This window comes from Podarcis pityusensis (assembly GCF_964106645.2).
Source record: "Podarcis pityusensis genome assembly, chromosome: 2".
NCBI lineage: Eukaryota > Metazoa > Chordata > Lepidosauria > Squamata > Lacertidae > Podarcis > Podarcis pityusensis.
In genome coordinates this window covers 55,750,236-55,771,369 of record NC_138029.1, presented here as the reverse complement: position 1 = coordinate 55,771,369, position 21,134 = coordinate 55,750,236, and the positions used below count along the sequence as shown (strand labels likewise).

The 21,134-nt window shown below is 42.0% G+C and overlaps 2 protein-coding genes across 4 annotated transcripts in view; one reads left to right on the top strand and one right to left on the bottom strand.

Annotated features, from left to right (window-relative positions):
- Positions 1 to 21,134, top strand: part of LOC308472376 (uncharacterized protein) — a 616,296-nt gene that overhangs the window by 168,428 nt on the left and 426,734 nt on the right. The gene's annotated exons all lie outside the window — the stretch shown is intronic.
- On the bottom strand, positions 4,359 to 8,310 carry LOC308472378 (glucocorticoid receptor-like). Of its 3 annotated transcripts, none has more exons than XM_080997253.1 (3): positions 7,866 to 8,310; positions 6,974 to 7,078; positions 4,359 to 5,562 (listed from the first exon to the last, which is right to left on the bottom strand). In XM_080997253.1, exons 2-3 carry the CDS (start codon positions 6,982 to 6,984, stop codon positions 4,374 to 4,376), a joined length of 1,200 nt encoding a protein of 399 aa, XP_080853379.1. In that variant the 5' UTR covers positions 6,985 to 7,078; positions 7,866 to 8,310; the 3' UTR covers positions 4,359 to 4,373. The 3 variants fall into 3 exon arrangements, with proteins under 3 accessions (XP_080853379.1, XP_080853381.1, XP_080853380.1); XM_080997255.1 differs by having other exon boundaries at positions 6,904 to 7,078; positions 7,866 to 8,309; XM_080997254.1 differs by lacking the exon at positions 6,974 to 7,078 and having other exon boundaries at positions 7,866 to 8,307.

Sequence of the window (21,134 nt, the reverse complement as noted above, 5' to 3'; positions counted from 1 at the left end):
GTCTCATCACAGCTGCAATGAAAGAGATAAGAGACAGTGTGAGACCCTAAGGGTTGTTAACGTTTGTTTCTGCCTGAACTGGCCCAGCTTTACTTCTGAGAAAGCATGCATCTGATCAGGTTTCACAAGGGCTCCAAAATGAATCTGTCAAAGTGACTTTTACAAGAGAAATCAGATGTGCTTGGATAGGAAGTGAGAAGCATAATGACAGACTAGAATAACTATTTTTAAAAAATTAAACAATACATGGAGAAGCACGCGAGATATAACAGCAGATATCAAATCATGAAATGTTAAGTCTAAATAATACATCACATGTGGCAGAAATCTACACAACTAGTAATTAGCAAGTTGGAGGTACCTTCAGAAATCTTTTAAAATGAAAGCTGTATTTGAAATTTTAAAAAGTACATTTAATAATAGACAGATTAGCTATATACTTCCACAATGATACTGGTTTATTCTTTCAGCAGACTGGCCTAGGTATGTTCCAAAATGCATATACAATCATTAGTATTTGCTGTATAGATCAGAAATGGGGAATCTGTGGTGTTCATATGAACTATAACTTCTATCATCTCTGACTACTAGCCATCCTTGCTCCAGATGATGGGAACTGTACTCCAGCAAACTCTGGAGACTATCCTTGCTGCAGAACCTCATTCACGCACAATGTCAATCCATCATTTGAAGGCTTATTTTTCCCCCATTTCAATTATTTGCTTCCCCTATAGTACAAACTAAATTTTGCCATTATTTTGCAAGCCATGGTTTTTTATTTGGTTTGTAATCCTACCGTATGGCTTTCCCATTTCAACAGACTAAAACCTTTAATATCATCCTTGCAACAATACACACAGAGATGAAATACAATTACTTAAACCTGAGACCCTTCAGAATAGGAAAGAGGGGAAACTGGAAAATAACAGCCCCTCTATTGCCCCCTAGGCCTTCATATTTCTGCTGAAATTCAGTTAAGAAAGATGCTAAACCACTGTTTGCAGCAACTGTTGTGAAGGATGTGAAGGAAATAAGTTCCTTCAGATGTGAAGGAAATAAGTAGCTATCCTATCTTTAACAGACATCTGAAGGCAGCCCTGTTCAGGGAAGTTTTTAATATTTAACACTGTATTGTTTTTAATACTTGATTGGGAGCTGCCCAGAGTGGCTGGGGAAACTCAGCCAGATGGTCGGGGTATAAATAATAAATTATTATTATTATTATTAAAATGAAGGCCACAGCTTAGTCTAAACTAGCAGTACCCAACTGGTGCCTTTCAGATATTGTTGGGACTCCTTACTTCCATTAATCCCAGTCAGCATGGTGAATGGTCTAGCATAATGGAAGTTCAACTCCTTTAACATCTGCAAGGCTTCATGTTGGTTACCCCTGACCTAGAGCTACTTTGGGTTTTCTCTTTCCATTTCTTAGTGTCCCTTTTCTGTGGTGGAACTGCCTTTAAAGGCAGGCTTACTGTTAAAGCAGTTGTTAATCTGGACATCACACCAAACCATAACTACAGCATCCTTAATGAGGGGTTGGCATGATGTCTGAAGTGTTTACATTTAAACCAATAAAATGCTCTGTAAGCTCTTAGGAATAAAACCATATTTAATATTTCCTTTTTAAATTTCCTAATATAGTATTATAACACAAACAAAATAGCTCTCCACCAAATATCAAATCAAACTGTGCCCTTAACTTACAGCCTTGCCAATGAAAATGTGTGAGCAGTTAGTTAAAGACTGCCACTCCAGTAGACTATATTGCTAACCATGTAAGCCTATACTCAAAAGGATATTCTATTAAATTTAATGTGATTTATTCCCAGGTAATTAGGACTAAGATTGCAACTGTATCATGCTGAAAAACTTGAAAGTATGAGTTACTGGCTCAATATGCACGTTCCACTTGAAAAACAAGTTATTCATCAAAACACTGCTATTGATTTTGTAGAGCGCTTTAGTTCTTCTACCAATTGGAATAAACTTATAATTGGAATAAACGTCAACCAGTCAAGTACATTCACTGTTTCAACAATGTCCTACAAAAGAAACATTTTCATAATTTTACATAATTAATTTTCACTCTGTTCTAAAGGTTGTATTAGACAAGAGTTCAGCTGTGCAGCATTAAAAAGTATAAATATTGTTAGCTATGTCAATTTTATCTGAATCACGATGGCCATGTCATGAGCAAATCCTAGTCAAAGTTTCTGGATGATGAAATATATTCCAGCCTAGAAACACTCCTGCCGTCCTAAATTAGTCAGCCTTTAAAGTGCCATGAGGATCTTTGGCCTGGTTTGCATGTCACCTTAAATCATTAGGATTGAAGCAAGCATGTAGTGTGCTGGTGTACGCTGCTCAAAAGTACCATGGTGCTCCACCAGCACGTGGAAGAGGAAACTAACTAGAGGCTGAGCTGTCATTACGTACACTTTTTTCCTAGCAAACTGATGGTGAACCAATGTTCATACTTGAATCACTATCATGGTTTGTTAGGAGAGAAACAAACAATGAGTGCTGGTTCACATATATAAGCCAGTCTTTGGTTCATTTCCTATTCCATGCAAGGAAGGAAGGAAGGAAGGAAGGAAGGAAGGAAGGAGTGCTATGGAGACCTGAGGAGCTTGCACAAGCAATTTAACATTTTCTGAACAACGTATTTGTTGCTTGAACTATGTATATATTAGTGCTGCTTTCCTATAAATAAACTGCAGAACAATCTGAAATAAAAGCAATTTCTAAATACACCGTTTAAATTAAATATCAGAAATACCGGTAGATTGGGATGGCATAAAAAAGAAGTCAGCAATCATTGGCTTTCATATTTCAAAGCATAGCATTTCACAAGCAAGAATTTCAGACATGCCAGGCAATGCCATCAGTTGGATAAATATTACCACTAAACTCCCCCCCCCCAAAAAAACTCCTAGGTACAAGTTTACCATTTAATGTATATTTTATAGATTTTACATGGCATTCATGTTAAAATATATTGGAAAAATATATCTAATTCTCCCCCCCCCCCATATTCTTATCAAAAGGAATAACTCAAATCACAGTATCTACAGTATTTAAGTCTCATGAGTTTCTCACCGTGTTTCTTGAGTGACATTTACTGCAGTAACTGTATAAGTAACTTGATGATAAAAAGCAGCCTAGCAACAAGTCCCCTCTTCTTCAGCAGAAATTCCTCAAAAATGTTCCAAAAACATGCAGTACAAACTGTTGCTCATTATAATATCATAAAACAAAACATACTAGTTGCAAACATTCCATGTGAAGGGGTACAGTATGGTGTTCACAATGAGATTCCCATGAGCAATGAGATTCCCTATCCGTCCCTGCAGCATGAATCGATGGGCAAGACTGAAAATAGGACATTATAAGGAACAGGAGCTTGGTGCATGCCCCAGAATTCCTAGAATGTCTTACCGCTCCATGCATACCAGCATATGCACATCCAGGTGTAATAAGGGAAGTCCCAGATCAAATGCAAAATAAAAACCTGTATACCATTTTGTTAAGTATGCATGCAGAACAAATCAAGATTTTCAGATAAGCCTTAAGGCAATTTCAATATGTAGGATAATTTTTTTAAGCAAGGTGCAGGCTTTAAATCACTTGAAACAAAAGCATAAATGAAAGTTTAAAATAAAAGTGAGAGAGGCAACAATGAAAAAAATGTAAGTTGCTATCACCACATTTCACGTTTCTAGGTTCTGGATAAATTTTCTGTTCATACAGACTTGGAATGAAAACATACTTTTTAAAAACTTCTGCTCCAAATATTTTCCACATTTAGCATTATCAAGAAAGACTATTCCACATTTTTTATCAACACAATAAAGTCTTCCTATGATTCATTTCTCAATGGTAACCAAAATGTAGATTGAAACATAATGTATTATCTTTTTTAAATACTGTTGATCAAGGGGAAGGCGGAGGGGAATCCTACTTTGAACACTAGAGCTGAAAGTTTCATAGGCTGCAGTTACTACACCAAAGCAGGCACAACACAACATGATGGGAATTCACCAAGCTGTGCATGCTGCACACACCATTTTAATGAAATGTCAACTGTTCTGCTAGTTGTAGAAAGCCTTCTGCATGAACGATTTGGATTTAAGATCTATTTGTGCTTAACATTCCTATTTTAACATTTCCCTGACATATATTTTAAATCATGATTCATCCTTTACTGCTGATGGTCGTTTTATTTAATAAAAGTAATTTCTTTATTGCAATGTGTTAATTCATGCACACAAGCACGAGAAATTATTATTCTCTTTCTAACTACAGGAAGAGACAAAATGAACATTGCTGAAATAACTATCCTTGTAATATGTTTAGAACAAAAACATCTCTTACCTTGAAAACCCATTAGAGAAGACAGGTCTGCCAGAATAATTCAAAGCCCCCATTGACGTAAGAGCATCATCCCCAGATCCCTGGCACCTATTCCAATTTTCTGAACCAGCAGGATGAGATGGAATGGCATTGAAAACTGGTTTCTGATCCTGCTGTTGAGTGACAGATGCTGTGTTCAAGTCATAGTGGTAGATTTGTCCTCCAGACGTGCTGACACCATGAACCGAAATAGCAGATGTCTTACTTCCAAGCATATTTGACCCAGAGAAGTTAGCCTGACAATAAACTGTGCCTATTTTCTCTTGCTTTATTACCCCAGGGGTGCACAGTTCAATAAAATCTTCTTTTTCAGTCTTCACTTGTGGCAACTTCACTGTGGAGCTGTGCAACAGATCCCCACACTCATTAATTTTAGGCTTAGTATCTGGTAAAATCAGAGGCTTGCAGTCCTCCATTTCAGTTCCCTCCAGCATAAAACTCTCATCACCAAGAGGTGAAAGCAAGCTGCTGTCATCCAGCATGGGGTCCATTCTCCAAGGGCTCCCATTTGTTTCTTTTCCTGGAGACACTGGTGGCAAATCAAAATCCTGCAAAATATCAAAGGTGCTTTGGTCTTCAGGAAACAGCTTCAAGTTGCCACCATTAGTGCCAACCTGGCTTTGCGCTAAAGCCCCTTGCCCTAAAGTGAGATCATGACTAGCCATGCTTGGGAACTCTTGTTCTAGAGGCACATCCCCAGATGCAGTACCCTTTGAGCCTTCTGCCTGACTAGAGGATTTATTCAAACTTGCAATGCTTTCTTCCAGGAGCCTAAAATCCGTTTCTGCCGAAGAGAGACTGATTTGGCCCTGCTGAGGAAATCCAAGTTCGTTTCCCATCACTTTTGCCTCTGTCTCCCCCATATACAGTCCCATGGAGAGCGACACTGCTTTAGACAGATCTGGCTGCGGCACATTGCTTCCCAATCCCTTTGACAAGTCAGACACAGCAGGCAGTTGCTTGGAATCAGACTGAGAAGGGGTAGGCAAAGGAGACGTAGCTGCAGGAGTCTTGGCAGTAGCTCCTCCCCTAAAGGATGGATGGAAGTCCATCACAATTCCTCCTTTGTCACGGAAGTGAGCACTTTTCCCTGCTTCCTCCCCTCCAGAGGACTTCAGTGATTCTTTGGGCTCCATTATTTTAATACTGGTTATAAAGAAAGAGAAATATTCACCATTAGCATAAAACTTGAATAGTGCAAATCCAAAGCCCTTGAAGCTCCAACACTGAAAGAACAGACACATATTCAAGAAAACGGTAGACATTAGATTAACACTTTCCAATACTGGAATGAATTTCTAACCCAATCCATCCAAAGGGCTGGAATTTTTCCAAGCTTTTCTCAATCTAGGTTATAGTAAAAGCATATTAAACTAATAAAAATAACATCAACTCATCACAACCGGAACATGCCAGTAATATTTGTCACTGATGCAATAAATATTGTTTACTACTGCATACATACTTGCAAAAAATCTATGTGACAACTTCCATTCCCATTCACTTAACACACCACCCAGGTTTTTCAATACTGCCTAATGTACCAACTTTGCCGGGGGGGGGGGGGGGAAATTCCCAGGTGATACTAGTGACTTTCCAAATGGCTCTCTCTCTCCCACTTTCACCAGGTTTTTGTAAAAATACAATTTTAGAAATATGTTGTTCCATTTTAATCCAAGGCCATGGTCAATTTCAAATAGTAGATTGTAAAATGTAGACATGTATACTTAAACATAAGTGTGTGGAGAAGAACACACACATTTAATCCTCTACATTTCATATTATTCCTGGAGAACGTAAAATAAAAAGTAAGCCATTTGTAGTGAAATCCTTACAAGAAATGAGACAGACAGTTTCCTTTTAAATTTTAAACCTTCCATATCTTGTATCAACTTGCATGGAGAAAAAACTAAAGTCGGCATATGTCAATGCATCTAAAAACTGCTGATGCTTGTGTAGAAATAATTGCATTTCCATCAATAATTGATCAGGAGGTCAAATTAGGACAAAAATGACCAGGTGTCAAAAGGACATTGAAGCCAACATGGAAAAAAGTTTACTCTTAAAGTAGCAGAGAAATTTAACAATGTGTATTTAGTTTCTTTTAAGTTCTCCTTTTCAGGGCACTGCATAGATTCCCCCAAAACACTGAAAGCTGTAAAAGGTGCTAAAAGGATAGGAAGCTTTCCTAACAGCTCTCTCCCAAGCCAAAACAAAAACGGATAATGCAAAAGAGAAACAGCCTACTCTTGTCAAAAGTTGCATGAGACACTTAAAAAAAAAGGCCATCATGTAATTAAAAAAAGCACACAGTTGCATAGTTTTGAGGGAAAAAAGGGAAGGACAAGGGGAACAACTGGAGTTACCACATTTTCACAGGTTTCTCTTGCACAGACGCAAAAGCCATTAAATCATAGGCAACGCCAAAGGGGGAAAATCTATCACGATACAGCTCCTCTCCGCCCCCGAGGAAATATATCTAAGCACCTTCTTTCTGAGTTGAAATTCTCCTTTTCAAAAAGTAGATTTCAAAAAGAAAAGAAAAATGTGTTGGGACCTGTTGAGCATTTTGCCTGGCACGCCCACCAGCCCTTTGCTTCAAAAACTCCAACTCCGAGTTTTCGACGACTTCTTGGTTTCCAAACCCTTGGGGCCCCGTCAACTAAACAAAAAACAAAAAACACGACGGGGGGGGTGTGAGCGCCTTCAAAATTAAAAAAAACAACCACCAAAACCCGATTCTCAACAACAGATGTTCATTTTTTAACACACACACACAAATCAACTGGAAGCAAGTTGGGCGAGGAGGGCAATAAATTATAGCACTTTTTATCATTAAACAAAATTTCATTTCTCAGAAAAGAGATACTATATTGGGCATATCATCCTTTTGGGATTGAAATTGGCCAGAGAAGGTTGTGAAATAGGATAGCGAACCAGTTTCCGCGCCCCCCCTCCTCCCACCCCACGCACGCACACGCATATTGTGTGTGCGAGAGGGAGACACACATACACACGCACACCCCTTCTCTGACGTCCAAATTTAACGTGGACGACTTTAAAGTTGAGACGAGGAGCAGCGCTTCTCCCCCTCCCTCCAATCTTCCTTTCCTCATCTCTTTCCAACCCCCCCCCCCAAAAAAAATATCTGGCCTCACGCCTCAGCAACAAATCGCCTGGTCTTAACGGCGGTGGGAAGCGGGTCGAAGGAGGGCGGGCGGGAAGGAGAAGCCGAAACGGGCAGACATTACTGAGGAAGGGACGGAGGGGGGTGACCTCTACGGGGGGGGGGAGCAGGCCGCCGCCGCCTTCTCCCTCCCTCCGTCGCCCTCCGCCTCCCTTCGAGAATCCTAAAAGTAGAAGCCATTCCTCGGCCCCCACCCGCCCCCGCCGCGTCTCGACAGCCAGCCAGCCAGGCGGGCGGACATGGAGAAGAAGCCACCCCTTACCTTATCCAGTGGGGGCGCTGGGACGCCTCTAGCCGCCAACTTCCATGGCTCCGGCACCACAGAGCCAAGCGAATAAACAACTTGGAAGGCGCGGGGCGGAGGTGGGGGGGGAGAGACTGGAAGGAAGGAGAGTTACGGGGCGACGGGATTGGGTGTGGGGCGGCGGCGAAAGCTGCCGCCCCTTTGCAGATGAGAATGCAGCCGCCCCCCTCCCTTCGCCCCACACACGCACACAGGCGCCAGAAGCAGCAGCAGAGGCGGCCCCCTCACCTGCTCCTCTTCTTCCCCCCCTTCTCTGTCTGTCTGTCACACACACACTCTCCTGTCCCCCCTCAATTAATTAAAGCCCCACTTGGCGCGCCCCGCTGCCTCTCCTCCAGCCTCTGCCCCCTCTGCATCCCCGCCTTCCCCCTTCTGCACTTCACACCCACCCAGCGTCCCGCCCTCCCCCTTCTCCTTCTCCTCCCTTCCCCTCCTCTCCTCCCAGCCGCCGCACCGTCCGCGCTCCCCTCTACGGCTTTGCCCCAGCCACAAAATGGAGGACGGCGGCGCTAGCAGCAGAGGCTGCTGCCTCCTCCCCCTTCTCTCTCCCTCGCTCGCTCGCTCCCTCCGTCCCCTCCCCCGCCCCCGCCCCGCAGACATGCAAAGAGCGAGAGAGAGAGAGAGACGAAAGGGAAGCGGCGCTCGCGCCCGCCCGGCCGCTCGCGGGCGCAGCATAGCAGAGAGCGCGTGTCCAGGGAGGGAGAGAGCGCGCATTGCGGGGCAGCCGAGGGGGAACGGTGCAACCTGTTGACTGAGAGCGGCAACTGCAGCCCCGAACAAGGGCCTCCTTTTCGCCGCCGCCGCCTCAGTCTCCTGCTTTTCGCAATCCCCCCTTTTGGCCACGGCGGCTGGCTTGCTCGCTCCCTCGCTCGCTTGCTTTCTCTCTTCCACCCTCCATTTACCTACCAATACTTTTCTTGCTCTTTTCCTTTGCTCGACCCTTCCTGTGCTTGCTATCCCCGCGTTTTGGCGGGGGGGGGGGGGAAGAGGAAGGGAAAAGTGGCGCTTGTTTTGCGACGCGCTCTTTTTCAGGCGTGTTTACTCGGAAGTAAGGCCCTCTCGTTTTGGCGGGGTCTACTCCCATGTAACTGCGCTGGGTGGCAGCCAGACGGCAGGTTTCAACTTGGAAACAAATCTCATTCAGCACAGTGCGATGTATACATATAATGCTGTATATATAAATAGATATAGGTCCACCCTGTGTAGGATAGGTCTTCCTTTAGGAGAAGTGAAGGAGGTTTGCCCAGATTTGTGAGGAGCAAGCCAAATTCCACTTTCCAGGGAGATCCAGTGGAAAATTATGACCAAAGATAATCTGAAATGGTTCAAATTATATTTTCCTGCAGTTTAGAAAACACTTTCACATTTAGTAAAGGCAAAGGCTGCCATCCTAGGCACATTTTAATCAGGATAAAGCCCTACTGGAAGATGGTGAGATTTACTTTATAGAAATGTGCCTATGGTTCGCACTTAAGGAGTAGCATCTGGCATTGTCACAACATATATCCCCAAAGTATCCACATTTTGAGAACTTCAAAGTTCAGTGCAGATTGGCTAAGTTTCTGTCAAGCTCCTCTTAGCATGGTAGCAACATGGAAAGTTTTTAGCTGAAGCTCCAGAATCAAGAGGAACTTTGTCAAATGGAGATAAATAGAAAGAAAGCCTTATGTGCTTCATCCCAAACTTCTGGGGTCTTAATGAATCTAATATCCGGGGTTATGTAGCGTTACAAACATGACTTTTTGCCTGCTTTGCTGGATATGTGTGTATTTCAGTAAGATTTCTTATACAATGTGCTTCCAGGAGAGCACAACTCAAAACAGTTTTGAGGGCTGCTGTTAATTCTATTCATTCAATAGGGCCACATCACTTGACTTCACAGAAAAGAAAATCTTTAATTAAAAAAAAATATTTAAAAAGAAAAACGAAAAGCATTTGTTAGAATTTTAACTGTGAAAAGTCCCTTCATGTACTGCCCGCAGGAAGGTGCTCCCCGCAACTGAAGGGGAATAGGATCCCTTGATTGTAGCAACAGCAAACAAGGTTTCTGTTCTCTACTCATTTCTCACACTGAGGGTATCTCAGACACAGGTTAACTGGCTAACAGCAGGTTAGAAAACTGGTGCCAAATGCACTCTGCCTCAGAGGTGAGAAGCAATGCTGATGTGTCTGGACTGTACCATTTCAGACTGCAGGTGGTGGTTCACATGGTTAAATGCTTTCCCATATTTATTTTGTGTTTAAATCCTTGAGGCTGAAACATTTATTTTGTGGGAGGATATTTATTTATTTGTATGTAAGACCATTCAGACATACAAGCCCTCACCTACAAACTGAAACAGTACAGCCAAGACAGTGGCTTACTATCTCAATGAGAACAGGTCTCTTGTGATCGGGGTGTAAGAAGGCACCATTTTCCATTCTGCTTATTTGTTGCATGCAGCATTGCTTGCACTCCACAGCAGTTTGTCTTCTGCCCCAAACTACATTATTTGTCTTTCCACTGTTGGTGAAATTGCATAATTACATTGACATTGCTTTATTCCACCCCATTCATTTCCATACAAAGGAGATGCAATGCAAATGGGTGGAAACTGTATCATTTGCTGACTGAAAGCAGCAACAATAGTGAATACTGATCTGATTTGTAGGATTGATTTCCAGAGATGGGACAAATAAATGAGCATCAGCAGTTCTTGTTCCTGTTTCCACTTTCATTGGATTCTTCTGGCATTTTTTCTTGTGATCCAAGCATTCTTCTGTACCCAGTTTTGAGTGATTATTCAATCTTAATAGAAAGAAACCCAGAACAGCTAGACAGACAGCAAATGCTTGGAATTCACCTAGGCCTTTAAAAAAGAAATCATCCTTAACATGCTTTACCACATGTGTGCTAGAACTGTGATGATTTCCTTACTGCTTCTGTTCTATAATCTAGCTGTATGAAGGGGACTTGTGTTTATTCCACTCATGAAACTACAGTTACCATTATTCCAAGACTAAAAAAGTTCTTTTTTGGTCTTTACTTTTCTGAAAACAACAACTGAATGCAGAGCCTTAGATTTGCTGTGAATGGCCAAAGAATTATAAATGAAAAGTATGAATTCTATAGCAATTGCTCTTTTTGCCCTTACCTGTGTTGATATTTTAAGATGACTGATTCAAGTATTTCCACTGACGTTAAGAGTCCAGCCCTACCTAGCATGTCCAATGACCAGTGATGATGGGAGTTTTACTTCAGCAACGTTTGGAAGGCCAAAGGTTCTAAAGCAATGGCCACACAATTATTTATTAAATTTGCACCCCATATTTTAAGCAAATGATGCTCAAGGCAGTTAACAGTAAAATACAAAGTAAAAATGAAAACATAAAAACAGGCAAAACATTAACAAAGCCAATAAGAACAGTCAGGTGATCAAATGGCAACATTTACAGTAATCCAAACATGAGACCCAAAGTCTCACTGAATAAAAATGCATTCACTTGCCAGTAGATTATTATCAGGGATGAGGCTAGATGGGCCTGTCTTGGCAAGGAGCTCCAGAGTGTGGGAGCAGCCACTGAGAAGGCCCTGTCTCAGGCACCTACCTAACATGCTTCAGATGTTGGGGCATACAGACTCAAATGAAAGAGCATGGCCTTTCGGGTAAACCAATCCCAAATCATGTATTGTATTCTGAGTCATAGCCAGCACAGTGAATTGTGCCCAGAAACAAGGTAGCAGCCAGAACAGGTGTTGAAGCATGGACATCACACTGCAGTTGTCTATAAGCAAACTTGCTGATATTTTTCAGGTGCAATATTTATTTTCACATTTTGGATATCTGAAAGGCAATGCAAATAAAAAATGCTGAAAAGCACCATGGCAGGGTACTTGTGAAACACACATGGAGCAATAGATTTTTGGGGGGATTATGCATTTTCCTAGGCTAGCATGTTCTAAGCCTGGATAAAGAGGAACTGTAGAATGAGGCGGAACAGCTTCCCACAGATCCCACAAAATTGTGCTGCATTTCAGTGGATTTTGGGAAGGAGCTGTACTTGGTAGACTGTATCCAAAATTATTTCCATTGGTAGTGCCGACGAATTATTCTAAGGTCTGATTGACCATATTTATTTACTTCACAGCCACAATGACTGCCAGAATTTTTTCCCCTTGTCTGGCAATCTTACCAGGGACATGTGGAAAAAGACACTCACAAAAAAGTGGGGGGAGAAACACCCAGCCCGTCCTGCTTTTATTATTACAGTTTCTCTGGCACCTGATGCTACTGTTTATACTGATATGAGAACCTGAAGCTGACTCAGGGGTCCGACCGCCCTTTCCTGGTGAGGTAGCAGTCAGCCAAGCATACTTTTTCCACAATATAGGAGAATTTGTTTTATAGGAGTTTCTGCCTTTGCAGTATGAGCCTTCATCACCAACTCTCCTATGCTTATATTTTGGGACATCACTGCAGCCTCTCACCTGTAGTGACCAGGAAAGGAGAGCACGTGAGAGGCTTTGAAAACGGACCCGAGATGACACAGCCAGCTTAAGTCATATTCTGTGTGAAGGCTGCAGACATTAAAACAAGGCCAAAATGGGCCCCAAAGCTCTGCATATCTGCCCAGTGTCCTACTTTTTAATCTATTAAAAATGTGTCCTTTGTTAAAGGCATTGCTCGCTTAGCTCACAGTTCACTAGAAAACTGCAAATCAGTAATTACCATCTTTTGCATGTGTTTGTGTGTGTCCTTCCTTCCTGTTTTCTTCTGTTAGATAAGCCATTTGAAGGGTACATTTTGAGGTTTGGGGAAAAACTAGCAAAGGTAAAAATCAGATGACATATGATATTTGCTCAGGCTTGTGAAGGGGTGAGGTGAGATATTTTTAGCTGGTGCTCCTCCCTCTACTATATCATGCTGCTGCTGCTTTTAGTATGATTTTTATTCTTATTTTAGATTGCATGCTTTCATATAGATTTTTTAAAAATTGTTTGTAACTTGCCCTGGAACCTTTGAGCAAATGAAAGTTTGTAAGTGTCATAACCAGTGCTATTTTTCTAGAAAAAGCAGTGCCAGAACTCACCATGAATGCCTCCCTTGTTCTCTTATAATGGCAATGGCGCCCCATTGAGGTGACGGAACTCAGTTCCGGTGAGTTCCGGCTGAATAAAAGCCCTGCTCATAACTAACTCACTCCACAAAATAACCTGCATTGTGTTTTATGTCAGAGATGGAGAACCTGTGACCCTCCAGAGGTTGTTGTGCTCCAAATCCCATAATCAATGGCTACTGGCCATGCTGGCTGGGGCTAGTGGGTGTTGGAGCCAAACAGTGTCAAGAAGACCACAGTTTAGGTACCCCTCTTTTAGATGTGTAGGTTGGAAACAAAGTTTTACAACTTCATTAGAGAGGCAAAGGCAGTGCTTTTTTCCTGGGGGGACGCAGGGGTATGTATACCCCTAAACATTTTGGAAATCTTTGTACTTTGTACTTTGTCCATTTACTGTATTTATTTTTCCCCATTTGAACTATAAAATGGTGATTTTCTTGAGTCAAAATGAGAATACCCCTAAACATTTTTTTAGAAAAAAAGCACTGGGCACAGGTATTCTGCTGATTGGATGATGCTTCAAAGACTCCTGTTCTAATTATTATTTGGCTGATGCTGTGAAAGTCATACATAGAATTAATTCTGAACTATCACAGGTGGGAAACTGCATCATTGATAGCTTGACGGGCGACAGGCAATACATAATAAATTGTGTAAATACATAACTATAAAATTTTAAGAGTGATGGGCAAATGTTGAAAATCTGAAGAACCTCATTAAAAGCATGAGTCTGTGACTTCTGGATGTTGGCCAATGTGCTTCAGCAGACTGGCAGACCTAATCCTGAGAGATCTTAGTTGAAACCCCATTTCAGACATCTCTTAACCTCAGCTCCCCAGCTGATGATGGTAATTGTTTTGAATCTCTATACAGGCCAGATGAAAATGAGCACCAAAAGTACAAACTAAAGGCAAATATTTTCACTGTCATACCAGGCTTCCCGCTTCTGGAGCCAAAAGTAAATCTGATGCTGAACAGAATGGTTGATTGTTGATTATTGATTAATTGTTTAATTTCTATACCACTTAATATACTAAAAAATATATCTAAGCAATGTGCAGGAAACAGAAGCAACAAAAAAACTTAAACAAAACATTACAAAAATACAAAACTGGCACCCACCCCACATTCATTGCCAAGAAAATGGCAATGCCATTGCACATGAATCTCAACTAGCCAGCCCACCAGAAGGAGTGCCTGTTTGTTTACCCAGTCCCCCACCTGCCTTGCCTGCAAAGCTTTTGGCAAAACTGGAGTTGTGAGTTTCATTGGACAGGAAGAGCCAGGACACTGTTATGTTGGCAAAAGTGAGACTGTTTCTTGAACCTTAGTCATTCTTAAAAGCAAGAGAGGTGTTGAAAAGCAGTAAATTGTGCTCACTATTGTAATGTACACACAAGATAGTTGGATCTAAATGATGTAAGGCAAAAATTATGAAAGCCAGTAACTAATTTTAGAAGTTAAATGGTTTAAACCTGAGATTATGTGTATTCATTTTGCAGGTATGCTGTTTGTGATGATATAGAATACCTGGGTTGCATCCAGTTAAATCCATTCTAATTAATGAACCTAAGTTTGTTGTGCTCATTGATTCCAGTGGCCATACTCTGAGTAGGACTGGCATTGGCTACCACCTCTGGAATCCATACAGCTCTCAGGATTGCTGAAGAGAGCACAACGAAAGAAGAGCCGACTGTGTCTCACGTCCCGCTGGCCCAATGTGCATTGAGACAAACGCGTAACATCAGATTAAAATCTGTTCCTTACAATTAGGTTTCATCAGATCTTCTACATCCTGTTATCTAGGACAGACCCACAGTTGATATGGATGCTATAATAGCTGAAGATTACCCTGAAGAGTCAGTCTGCCTAGGATATCTCCCACTCTTCCTTTAATGTAGTGCCAACGGAAACCCTTGAACATTTTCCTTTGGTGACACCAGTCCCTAGTTGCTAGATCTGTACTGTCAAAACACTGCAGGTTTCTGTACTTCTTCTGTAGAAAAACCAAGACCTTTCCAGAGGGTCAGAGTGAGATCATGCTCAAAGGTGTTAAGCTTCATTGAAGAGAACCTTTCAAAACACTGTAAGATTCATGAATAGTTGAAATGCTATGAGGAGGAAGACAATAGAATAGCTTTACAAAGGACACAGCAGAGTGCTAATTAGCTTAATTAAGGAGGAGGAGCCTCCTGAAATAGTCTTTAGGGATGAAGTCATGTATGCCAAAGCACACAAATAACTTCAATGTTTTGAAGTCTTGTGGAAACATCTGGCAGCAACATGCAGCTTTGGAGAAACTTTTTTTTAGTGCCTCCAGAAAGGAAAATTCCTTGATCATGAACTGCATTCACAAAATGGGGGTGCAAGAGCATGTTTGTTTGTTTGTTTGTTTTTATACTGCCTTTATGTTCCTAATGTTGTACACCACCCTGATCTCTTTAGCTAAAGAGATCAGGGTGGTGTAGAACATTAAGAATGTAATTTTCGCAGCATAATGAAAAAAATAATAATACAGAGCATAATAATCATACTAATACAGTCCATCCACCACATTTAACAGGCCACAGATTATGACTAAGATTCTCAGAATCTAGGGATGGTTTCTTAAGGAACTGCCTTATCACTGCCTCCTTCAAAAAGGCAGGAACTGCCAGGAGATGAACTCCAGGCAGCTGTCTCTTCCCTGCTGGATTTTTATCAGAGGGGTAAGGGTCCAGAGTGCAGGTAGTCACTCAGACTGATGCAAGTGCCTTGTCCACATCCCTGAGCTGCATCAACTGCAATTCATCCAACAAAACAGACCAGACAGTGCCCTGCACATCTCTTGAGATTCAACCACTATAACTGCAGAGTCAAGGTCCCGATGAATGCAAGTGATTTTATTCTCAAAATGCTTGCCAAACGAGTCGCAGCAAGCTACCATTGATTCTACCACCTCTTTTGGACCAGTCTGCAAAAGGCTCCACACTACCCGGAAAAGATGTGCTGGATGGCATAGTGAGGATGCAATGGAGGTAGTAAACTATGCCTTCTTTGCTGCCTCCACTGCCACTGAGTAAGCTTGAAAATGCGCACTTTGGTTCTATTCAACTGGAGTTTTCCTCCACTTGCATTCAAGCTGTCTCCCAGCTTGCTTCTTGGAGATCATCAGGGCTTCAACAGGAGTGCCAGTCATATCAGCTGGAAACCCCCCCCAGAGCTGTCTGGAAACCATTCAGATCCATCAACCTTCAAGGGTGGACCATCCTAATAGGTCCCCTGTCTCTGCAGAGGGGAAAAGGTGCTGAAAGCCTAAAGCTCAGCAGGAAGACAATGACAAGGGGCTGATTTCAAGGTCACCGTCTTCGTGCCCAAAAAGACAAGATCCAGAATGCAATATTGAGGGATGCCTGCGTCACAGACCCAGCAATACTTCAATTCATGTAGGTGCAGGTACAAGGTCTTCCTCTCTGTGCTAAAGTAAGCATTTACTGTATATTCATGCAGTGGGCAGGAGGACAGAGAGAATGGCAAGTAAAGAAAGAAATAGGAATGTTTCAGAGCCTATGGCCTCACCCTCAAACAGCAACATAGGGAGTTTTGTGGGACACAGAAACTTAGTGCAGAATAGGTAATAATGCACTATCTTTTCTTTCTCCGTCTCCTTGTTCTTCAGGGGGAGAAAGAACAAGAAGATCGAGTATAGTTTCTCACCCCTTTCCCATCGCAAAGATAGCACAGCAAGTAATACATAAAAACCAGTCAGTGGAAAATAATGTGTAGAAGGCAATTTGTTCTGTGGCAAGCAGTTGATCCTCTCAAAGTCACTGCAGATTATACCCTCTGCCATTTCTGCTCTTTTGGTTAGCAAGGGGAGTAATGTATAGTGCTGGAATTGGTATGCTTTTTTAAAGAAGGAGGGAAAGATTGAATGAGGAAACGTCAGGGGTCACATAACATAGCCTCTTGTCTTGTGCCTCTCATGAGTATTCATATTGGAGAGGTGCCTTAAAGCTTGTTTCAGGAGTGCTATTGGAGAAGTATAGAAAAAAGAAAATTGGGTTGCCAGTGGAAATGTCTCTGTGGCTTCCTTGTTTGTTCTTGTGCTTCCCACAATTTTATTTTCCCTATAGAATAGGCTTTATCTCTTCTTGGACCTTAAAGCTCAAGCTAGTGAAGACAGAATGTGGTGGATCCCATTTTGGCAGACAGCACTCACTGATGGTCCTTCCATTGTGTTTAGTGTAGTCTTGGGTCAGAGAAGGTCATCTTTCCCTCTCTGTCACCTCACCCCTCTTTGGGTGAGATGCTAGGTCCCTGAGGTTCAGATCCTGAGACTCAAGGAGAGGTTCCTGGTGGGATAGGTACAACCATTTCCTGTTGGAGGGAGTCAGCAAGCATAGTTGCTACTACCCCTGTGACCAAGGTTGCAAACGTCAATAACTGGAGATTTTAAGAGCTCTAGACACAAAGATTTTCAGGTCTGCACTAACTTTTAGGGGAGTCAACCCACATGCCATGCTAGCTCTATCTAGTGGCAATGATAAAGTCTAAGCAACTAAAGCAAAATTCGATGGCTCACCAGGGCAAGGCGAGTTAAGCATTTAACACCAATCTTGGCTCAACTGCGCTGGCTGCCAGTTAGTTTCCAGGCCCAATTCAAAGTGCTGGTGCTGACCTATAAAGTTTTACACACCTCAGGACCGCAATACCTTAAGGACCACCTTTCTCCATATGAACCCACCTGGAACCTGCAGTTGTCATCCAAGGCCCTTCTCTATGTCCACACCGCCCAAGAGCTTCTGAGGATGACAGCACGAGAATGGGCCTTTTCTGCAGTGCTTCTCCATCTGTGGAATGCTCTCCCCAGAAAGGCTCACCTGGCACCACCATTACATGTCTTTAGACACCAGGAGAAAACTTTCCTCTTTACCCAGGCCTTTGGCAAGGTTGCAGGTTCAATCCCATATGGAACAGCTGCATATTCCTGCATTGCAGGAAGTCGGACTAGATGATCCACAGCATCCCTTCCAACTCTACAATTCAATGATTCTATGTCTGTCGTTGTGATTTCCCCCCTGTGATTGTTGTATTGTTTTTTATTATCATGCTATATAAATTATGTTTATAATGTTGTACACTCCCTTGAGATATTTGGATAAAGGGCAGTATATACATTGAATAAATAATAAATAATAAAAACTATGAGCATGAGCGTGTTTTCCAGTTCCATTTCTTTATTGTTCGGTAAGGTCACGCTGCCCTGCAATCCACTCCAGCCGAATTCCAATCTAACTAGGTCAAGTTGTAAAATTAATTCTGGAATTGGAATGTGCAAAATTTGCTGCAGCTTTCAGTTCCTTCAGTTCATTTCAATATTTTCTGTCCTGTATGTTACCAGTTCACAAATGCAGACTGATAAAACACTGTGAAAATAAATACTGATGTGATTCCTTTCGTGGGGTGTTTTACTGATGTGCACATGCACATGGGATGCAATGATAAAATACCACACTAAAAGGGTATTCATGCAACTGATCATACTAGGGTTGCATTTTTGCTGCATTTTATCAATATGCGTATCACATGTACATCTATAGAACACAGTGCAAACAGAATATTGATACAATCACATGCATGACTCCATCAGCACATGCTCACAGTTAATGTAAAGGGGGGGGAGGGTGTAATGAAGAGAAAGATGTGGCAAATTGTATTCACACGCAGCATTTTTACAAAATTCAGAATTTGTAAAGAAAGAACAACAATGGTTTTCTAATGCATAAGAAAGGAAGAACTCTGGATATTAGGAATTTTGGATCACTATAGCGTATACTCATGAATTATCCACTCCACTTTCAAAGGATTTCAAACACTATTTGTGGTGCCAATGGGAGCTTTAGTTCCATTTGCAATTTGCAGCAGCCGTGGTGGGGGGGGGGAAGGAAGAGATTTCCATCAGGATCACTATTGGGGTGCAGGGTTGACCCCAACACCGCTGCCCATGCACTGTAATCCTGCGGGAAATAATCTCCCCGCACCTAAGTTTACAGAGTTTCAATCTCCTGATGTGACTGCAGTCCACACAATTCATTCAGGGTGCAGTTAGGTTCAAAGTTAAATCCATGTAAGGGATGATGATGTCTGGAGTCAGACAAATGGTCCACAGTTAGTAGTGGCTGCCTTGGTGAGGCAGAGTTGTCGAGCTGTCCTCATGAGACCAGGGTTGCTGCAGGGGCAGCGCAGGGCAGCAACAAGGTTGGGCCCGTGGTACATACCCATTTGCCTCGTCCCAGCATCTTCTCTTGTCAAACAGACATTGCAGGTTTGTGAAGCATTGCAAAATTTGTTTTAACTGAAAGCTTTACTACCAGACTTTTAGAAGACATCTGAAGGCAGCCCTGTTTAGGGAAGCTTTTAATGTTTGATGCTTTACTGTATTTTAATATTTTGTTGGAAGCTGCCCAGAGTGGCTGGAGAAGCCCAGCCAGATGGGCGGGGTATAAATAAATAATAATAATAATAATAATAATAATAATAATAAATTATTATTATTATTATTATTATTTTATTTTATGAGGTAGAAGAAACACGTACCATAGGCAACTCTAGCTCTGTTCTACCACATTTGGCTTTGTGAAAAAAGCTATTGCCTGTGTCTAGCCTCTGTGTCCTGTCCACAGTCTCAGATACAGTGGTACCTCGGGTTACATACGCTTCAGGTTACAGACTCCGCTAACCCAGAAATATTACCTCGGGTTAAGAACTTTGCTTCAGGATGAGAACAGAAATCACGCAGCAGTGGCGCGGCGGCAGCAGAAGGCCCCATTAGCTAAAGTGGTGCTTCAGGTTAAGAACAGACCTCCAGAACAAATTAAGTTCTTAACCTGAGGTACCACTGTACTGTCAGGCTGAAGGAGTGGTCAGAGAGATCTGGCTACATGTTTAAGGGAGGCAATTTATACAATTAAAATCCATGCACCTTGAATCTTTGGGCACTGTGCTTCAAGAACAGGAGAACCTTGATGGTGTTTACTTATCTATTTACAACGTTCTTTAGGAAGAAAAAAACAGCATACATTACCCTCTCCTGTTTCCCTCTCCTGTTATTTATGCAGCCAAATTCTTATGCAGGTACCTGGACGTACAACAAGCCTTATCTGTCTGATATTCACAGTGCAACGCTGATGCAGTCTTCTGCTATCTCTCCTCTGTTGACACCCTACATTCCTTGCATCTCTCCTTTAACCCTTGACCCACTTAAAACTTCTTCATTCCTGCCTCGCATCTTCCATGTGCAACAAAACTGTTAAACAAAGGTATAGGTGATATTTTGATTTTGCTCTTTTAATAGTTTCTAGAGTATTATAAGAGAGCACTGTTATCGAAGGGAAAAACTGAATTCAAAAGCAGCTGTCACCACATCGCCAGAGTTGTTCTGTTTCTGTTCATTACAATGGAAGGGTTTTAAAATGTTAGAAAGGATTAGAGTGGTTGTTTCAGTGGTAGTCCTTCATAATAACTTGTATCGTTTCCCCACTGGAGGTCAAAGCAGCTTAGAGAAGGCAATTTTCAGCAGGAAAACAGCATGAGAGGAAATAGTTAAGAAGCTCTGCTCCTCCTGCTCTGGTCTTCTGCTACAAATTGAAACCTCAGCAGTTTCTCTCTCTCTCTCTCTCTCTCTCTCTCTCTCTCTCTCTCTGTGTGTGTGTGTGTGTGTGTGTGTAGTCCCTCCAATAGCAATTACATGTATAGTTCTGCCAATGGGAAGTTGGGATGACAGAGAAATTTGATTCAGTTTACATTTAAAGGCGAACTTAGCTAATTCACACTTTCCAAAACAAGATATGAACTGAGACATAGCCACACTTCAAAAGTCACTTCTCCAAATTTTGCAATGCAATGCAATTCTCCAGTATATATAGAAATTTGTGTGCTAGCACAGGGTTTTCCAAACTTGGGCCTCCAGCTGTTTTTGGACTACAACTCCCATCATCCCTATCTAGCAGGGCTAGTGGTCAGGGATGATGGGAACTGTAGTCCAAAAACAGCGGGAAGCCCAAGTTTGGGAAACCCTGTGCTAGGGTAAAGTGTGCATATAAATGCCTATATCAGAAAAAAGCATACAAAAATGCATTATATTAGGAT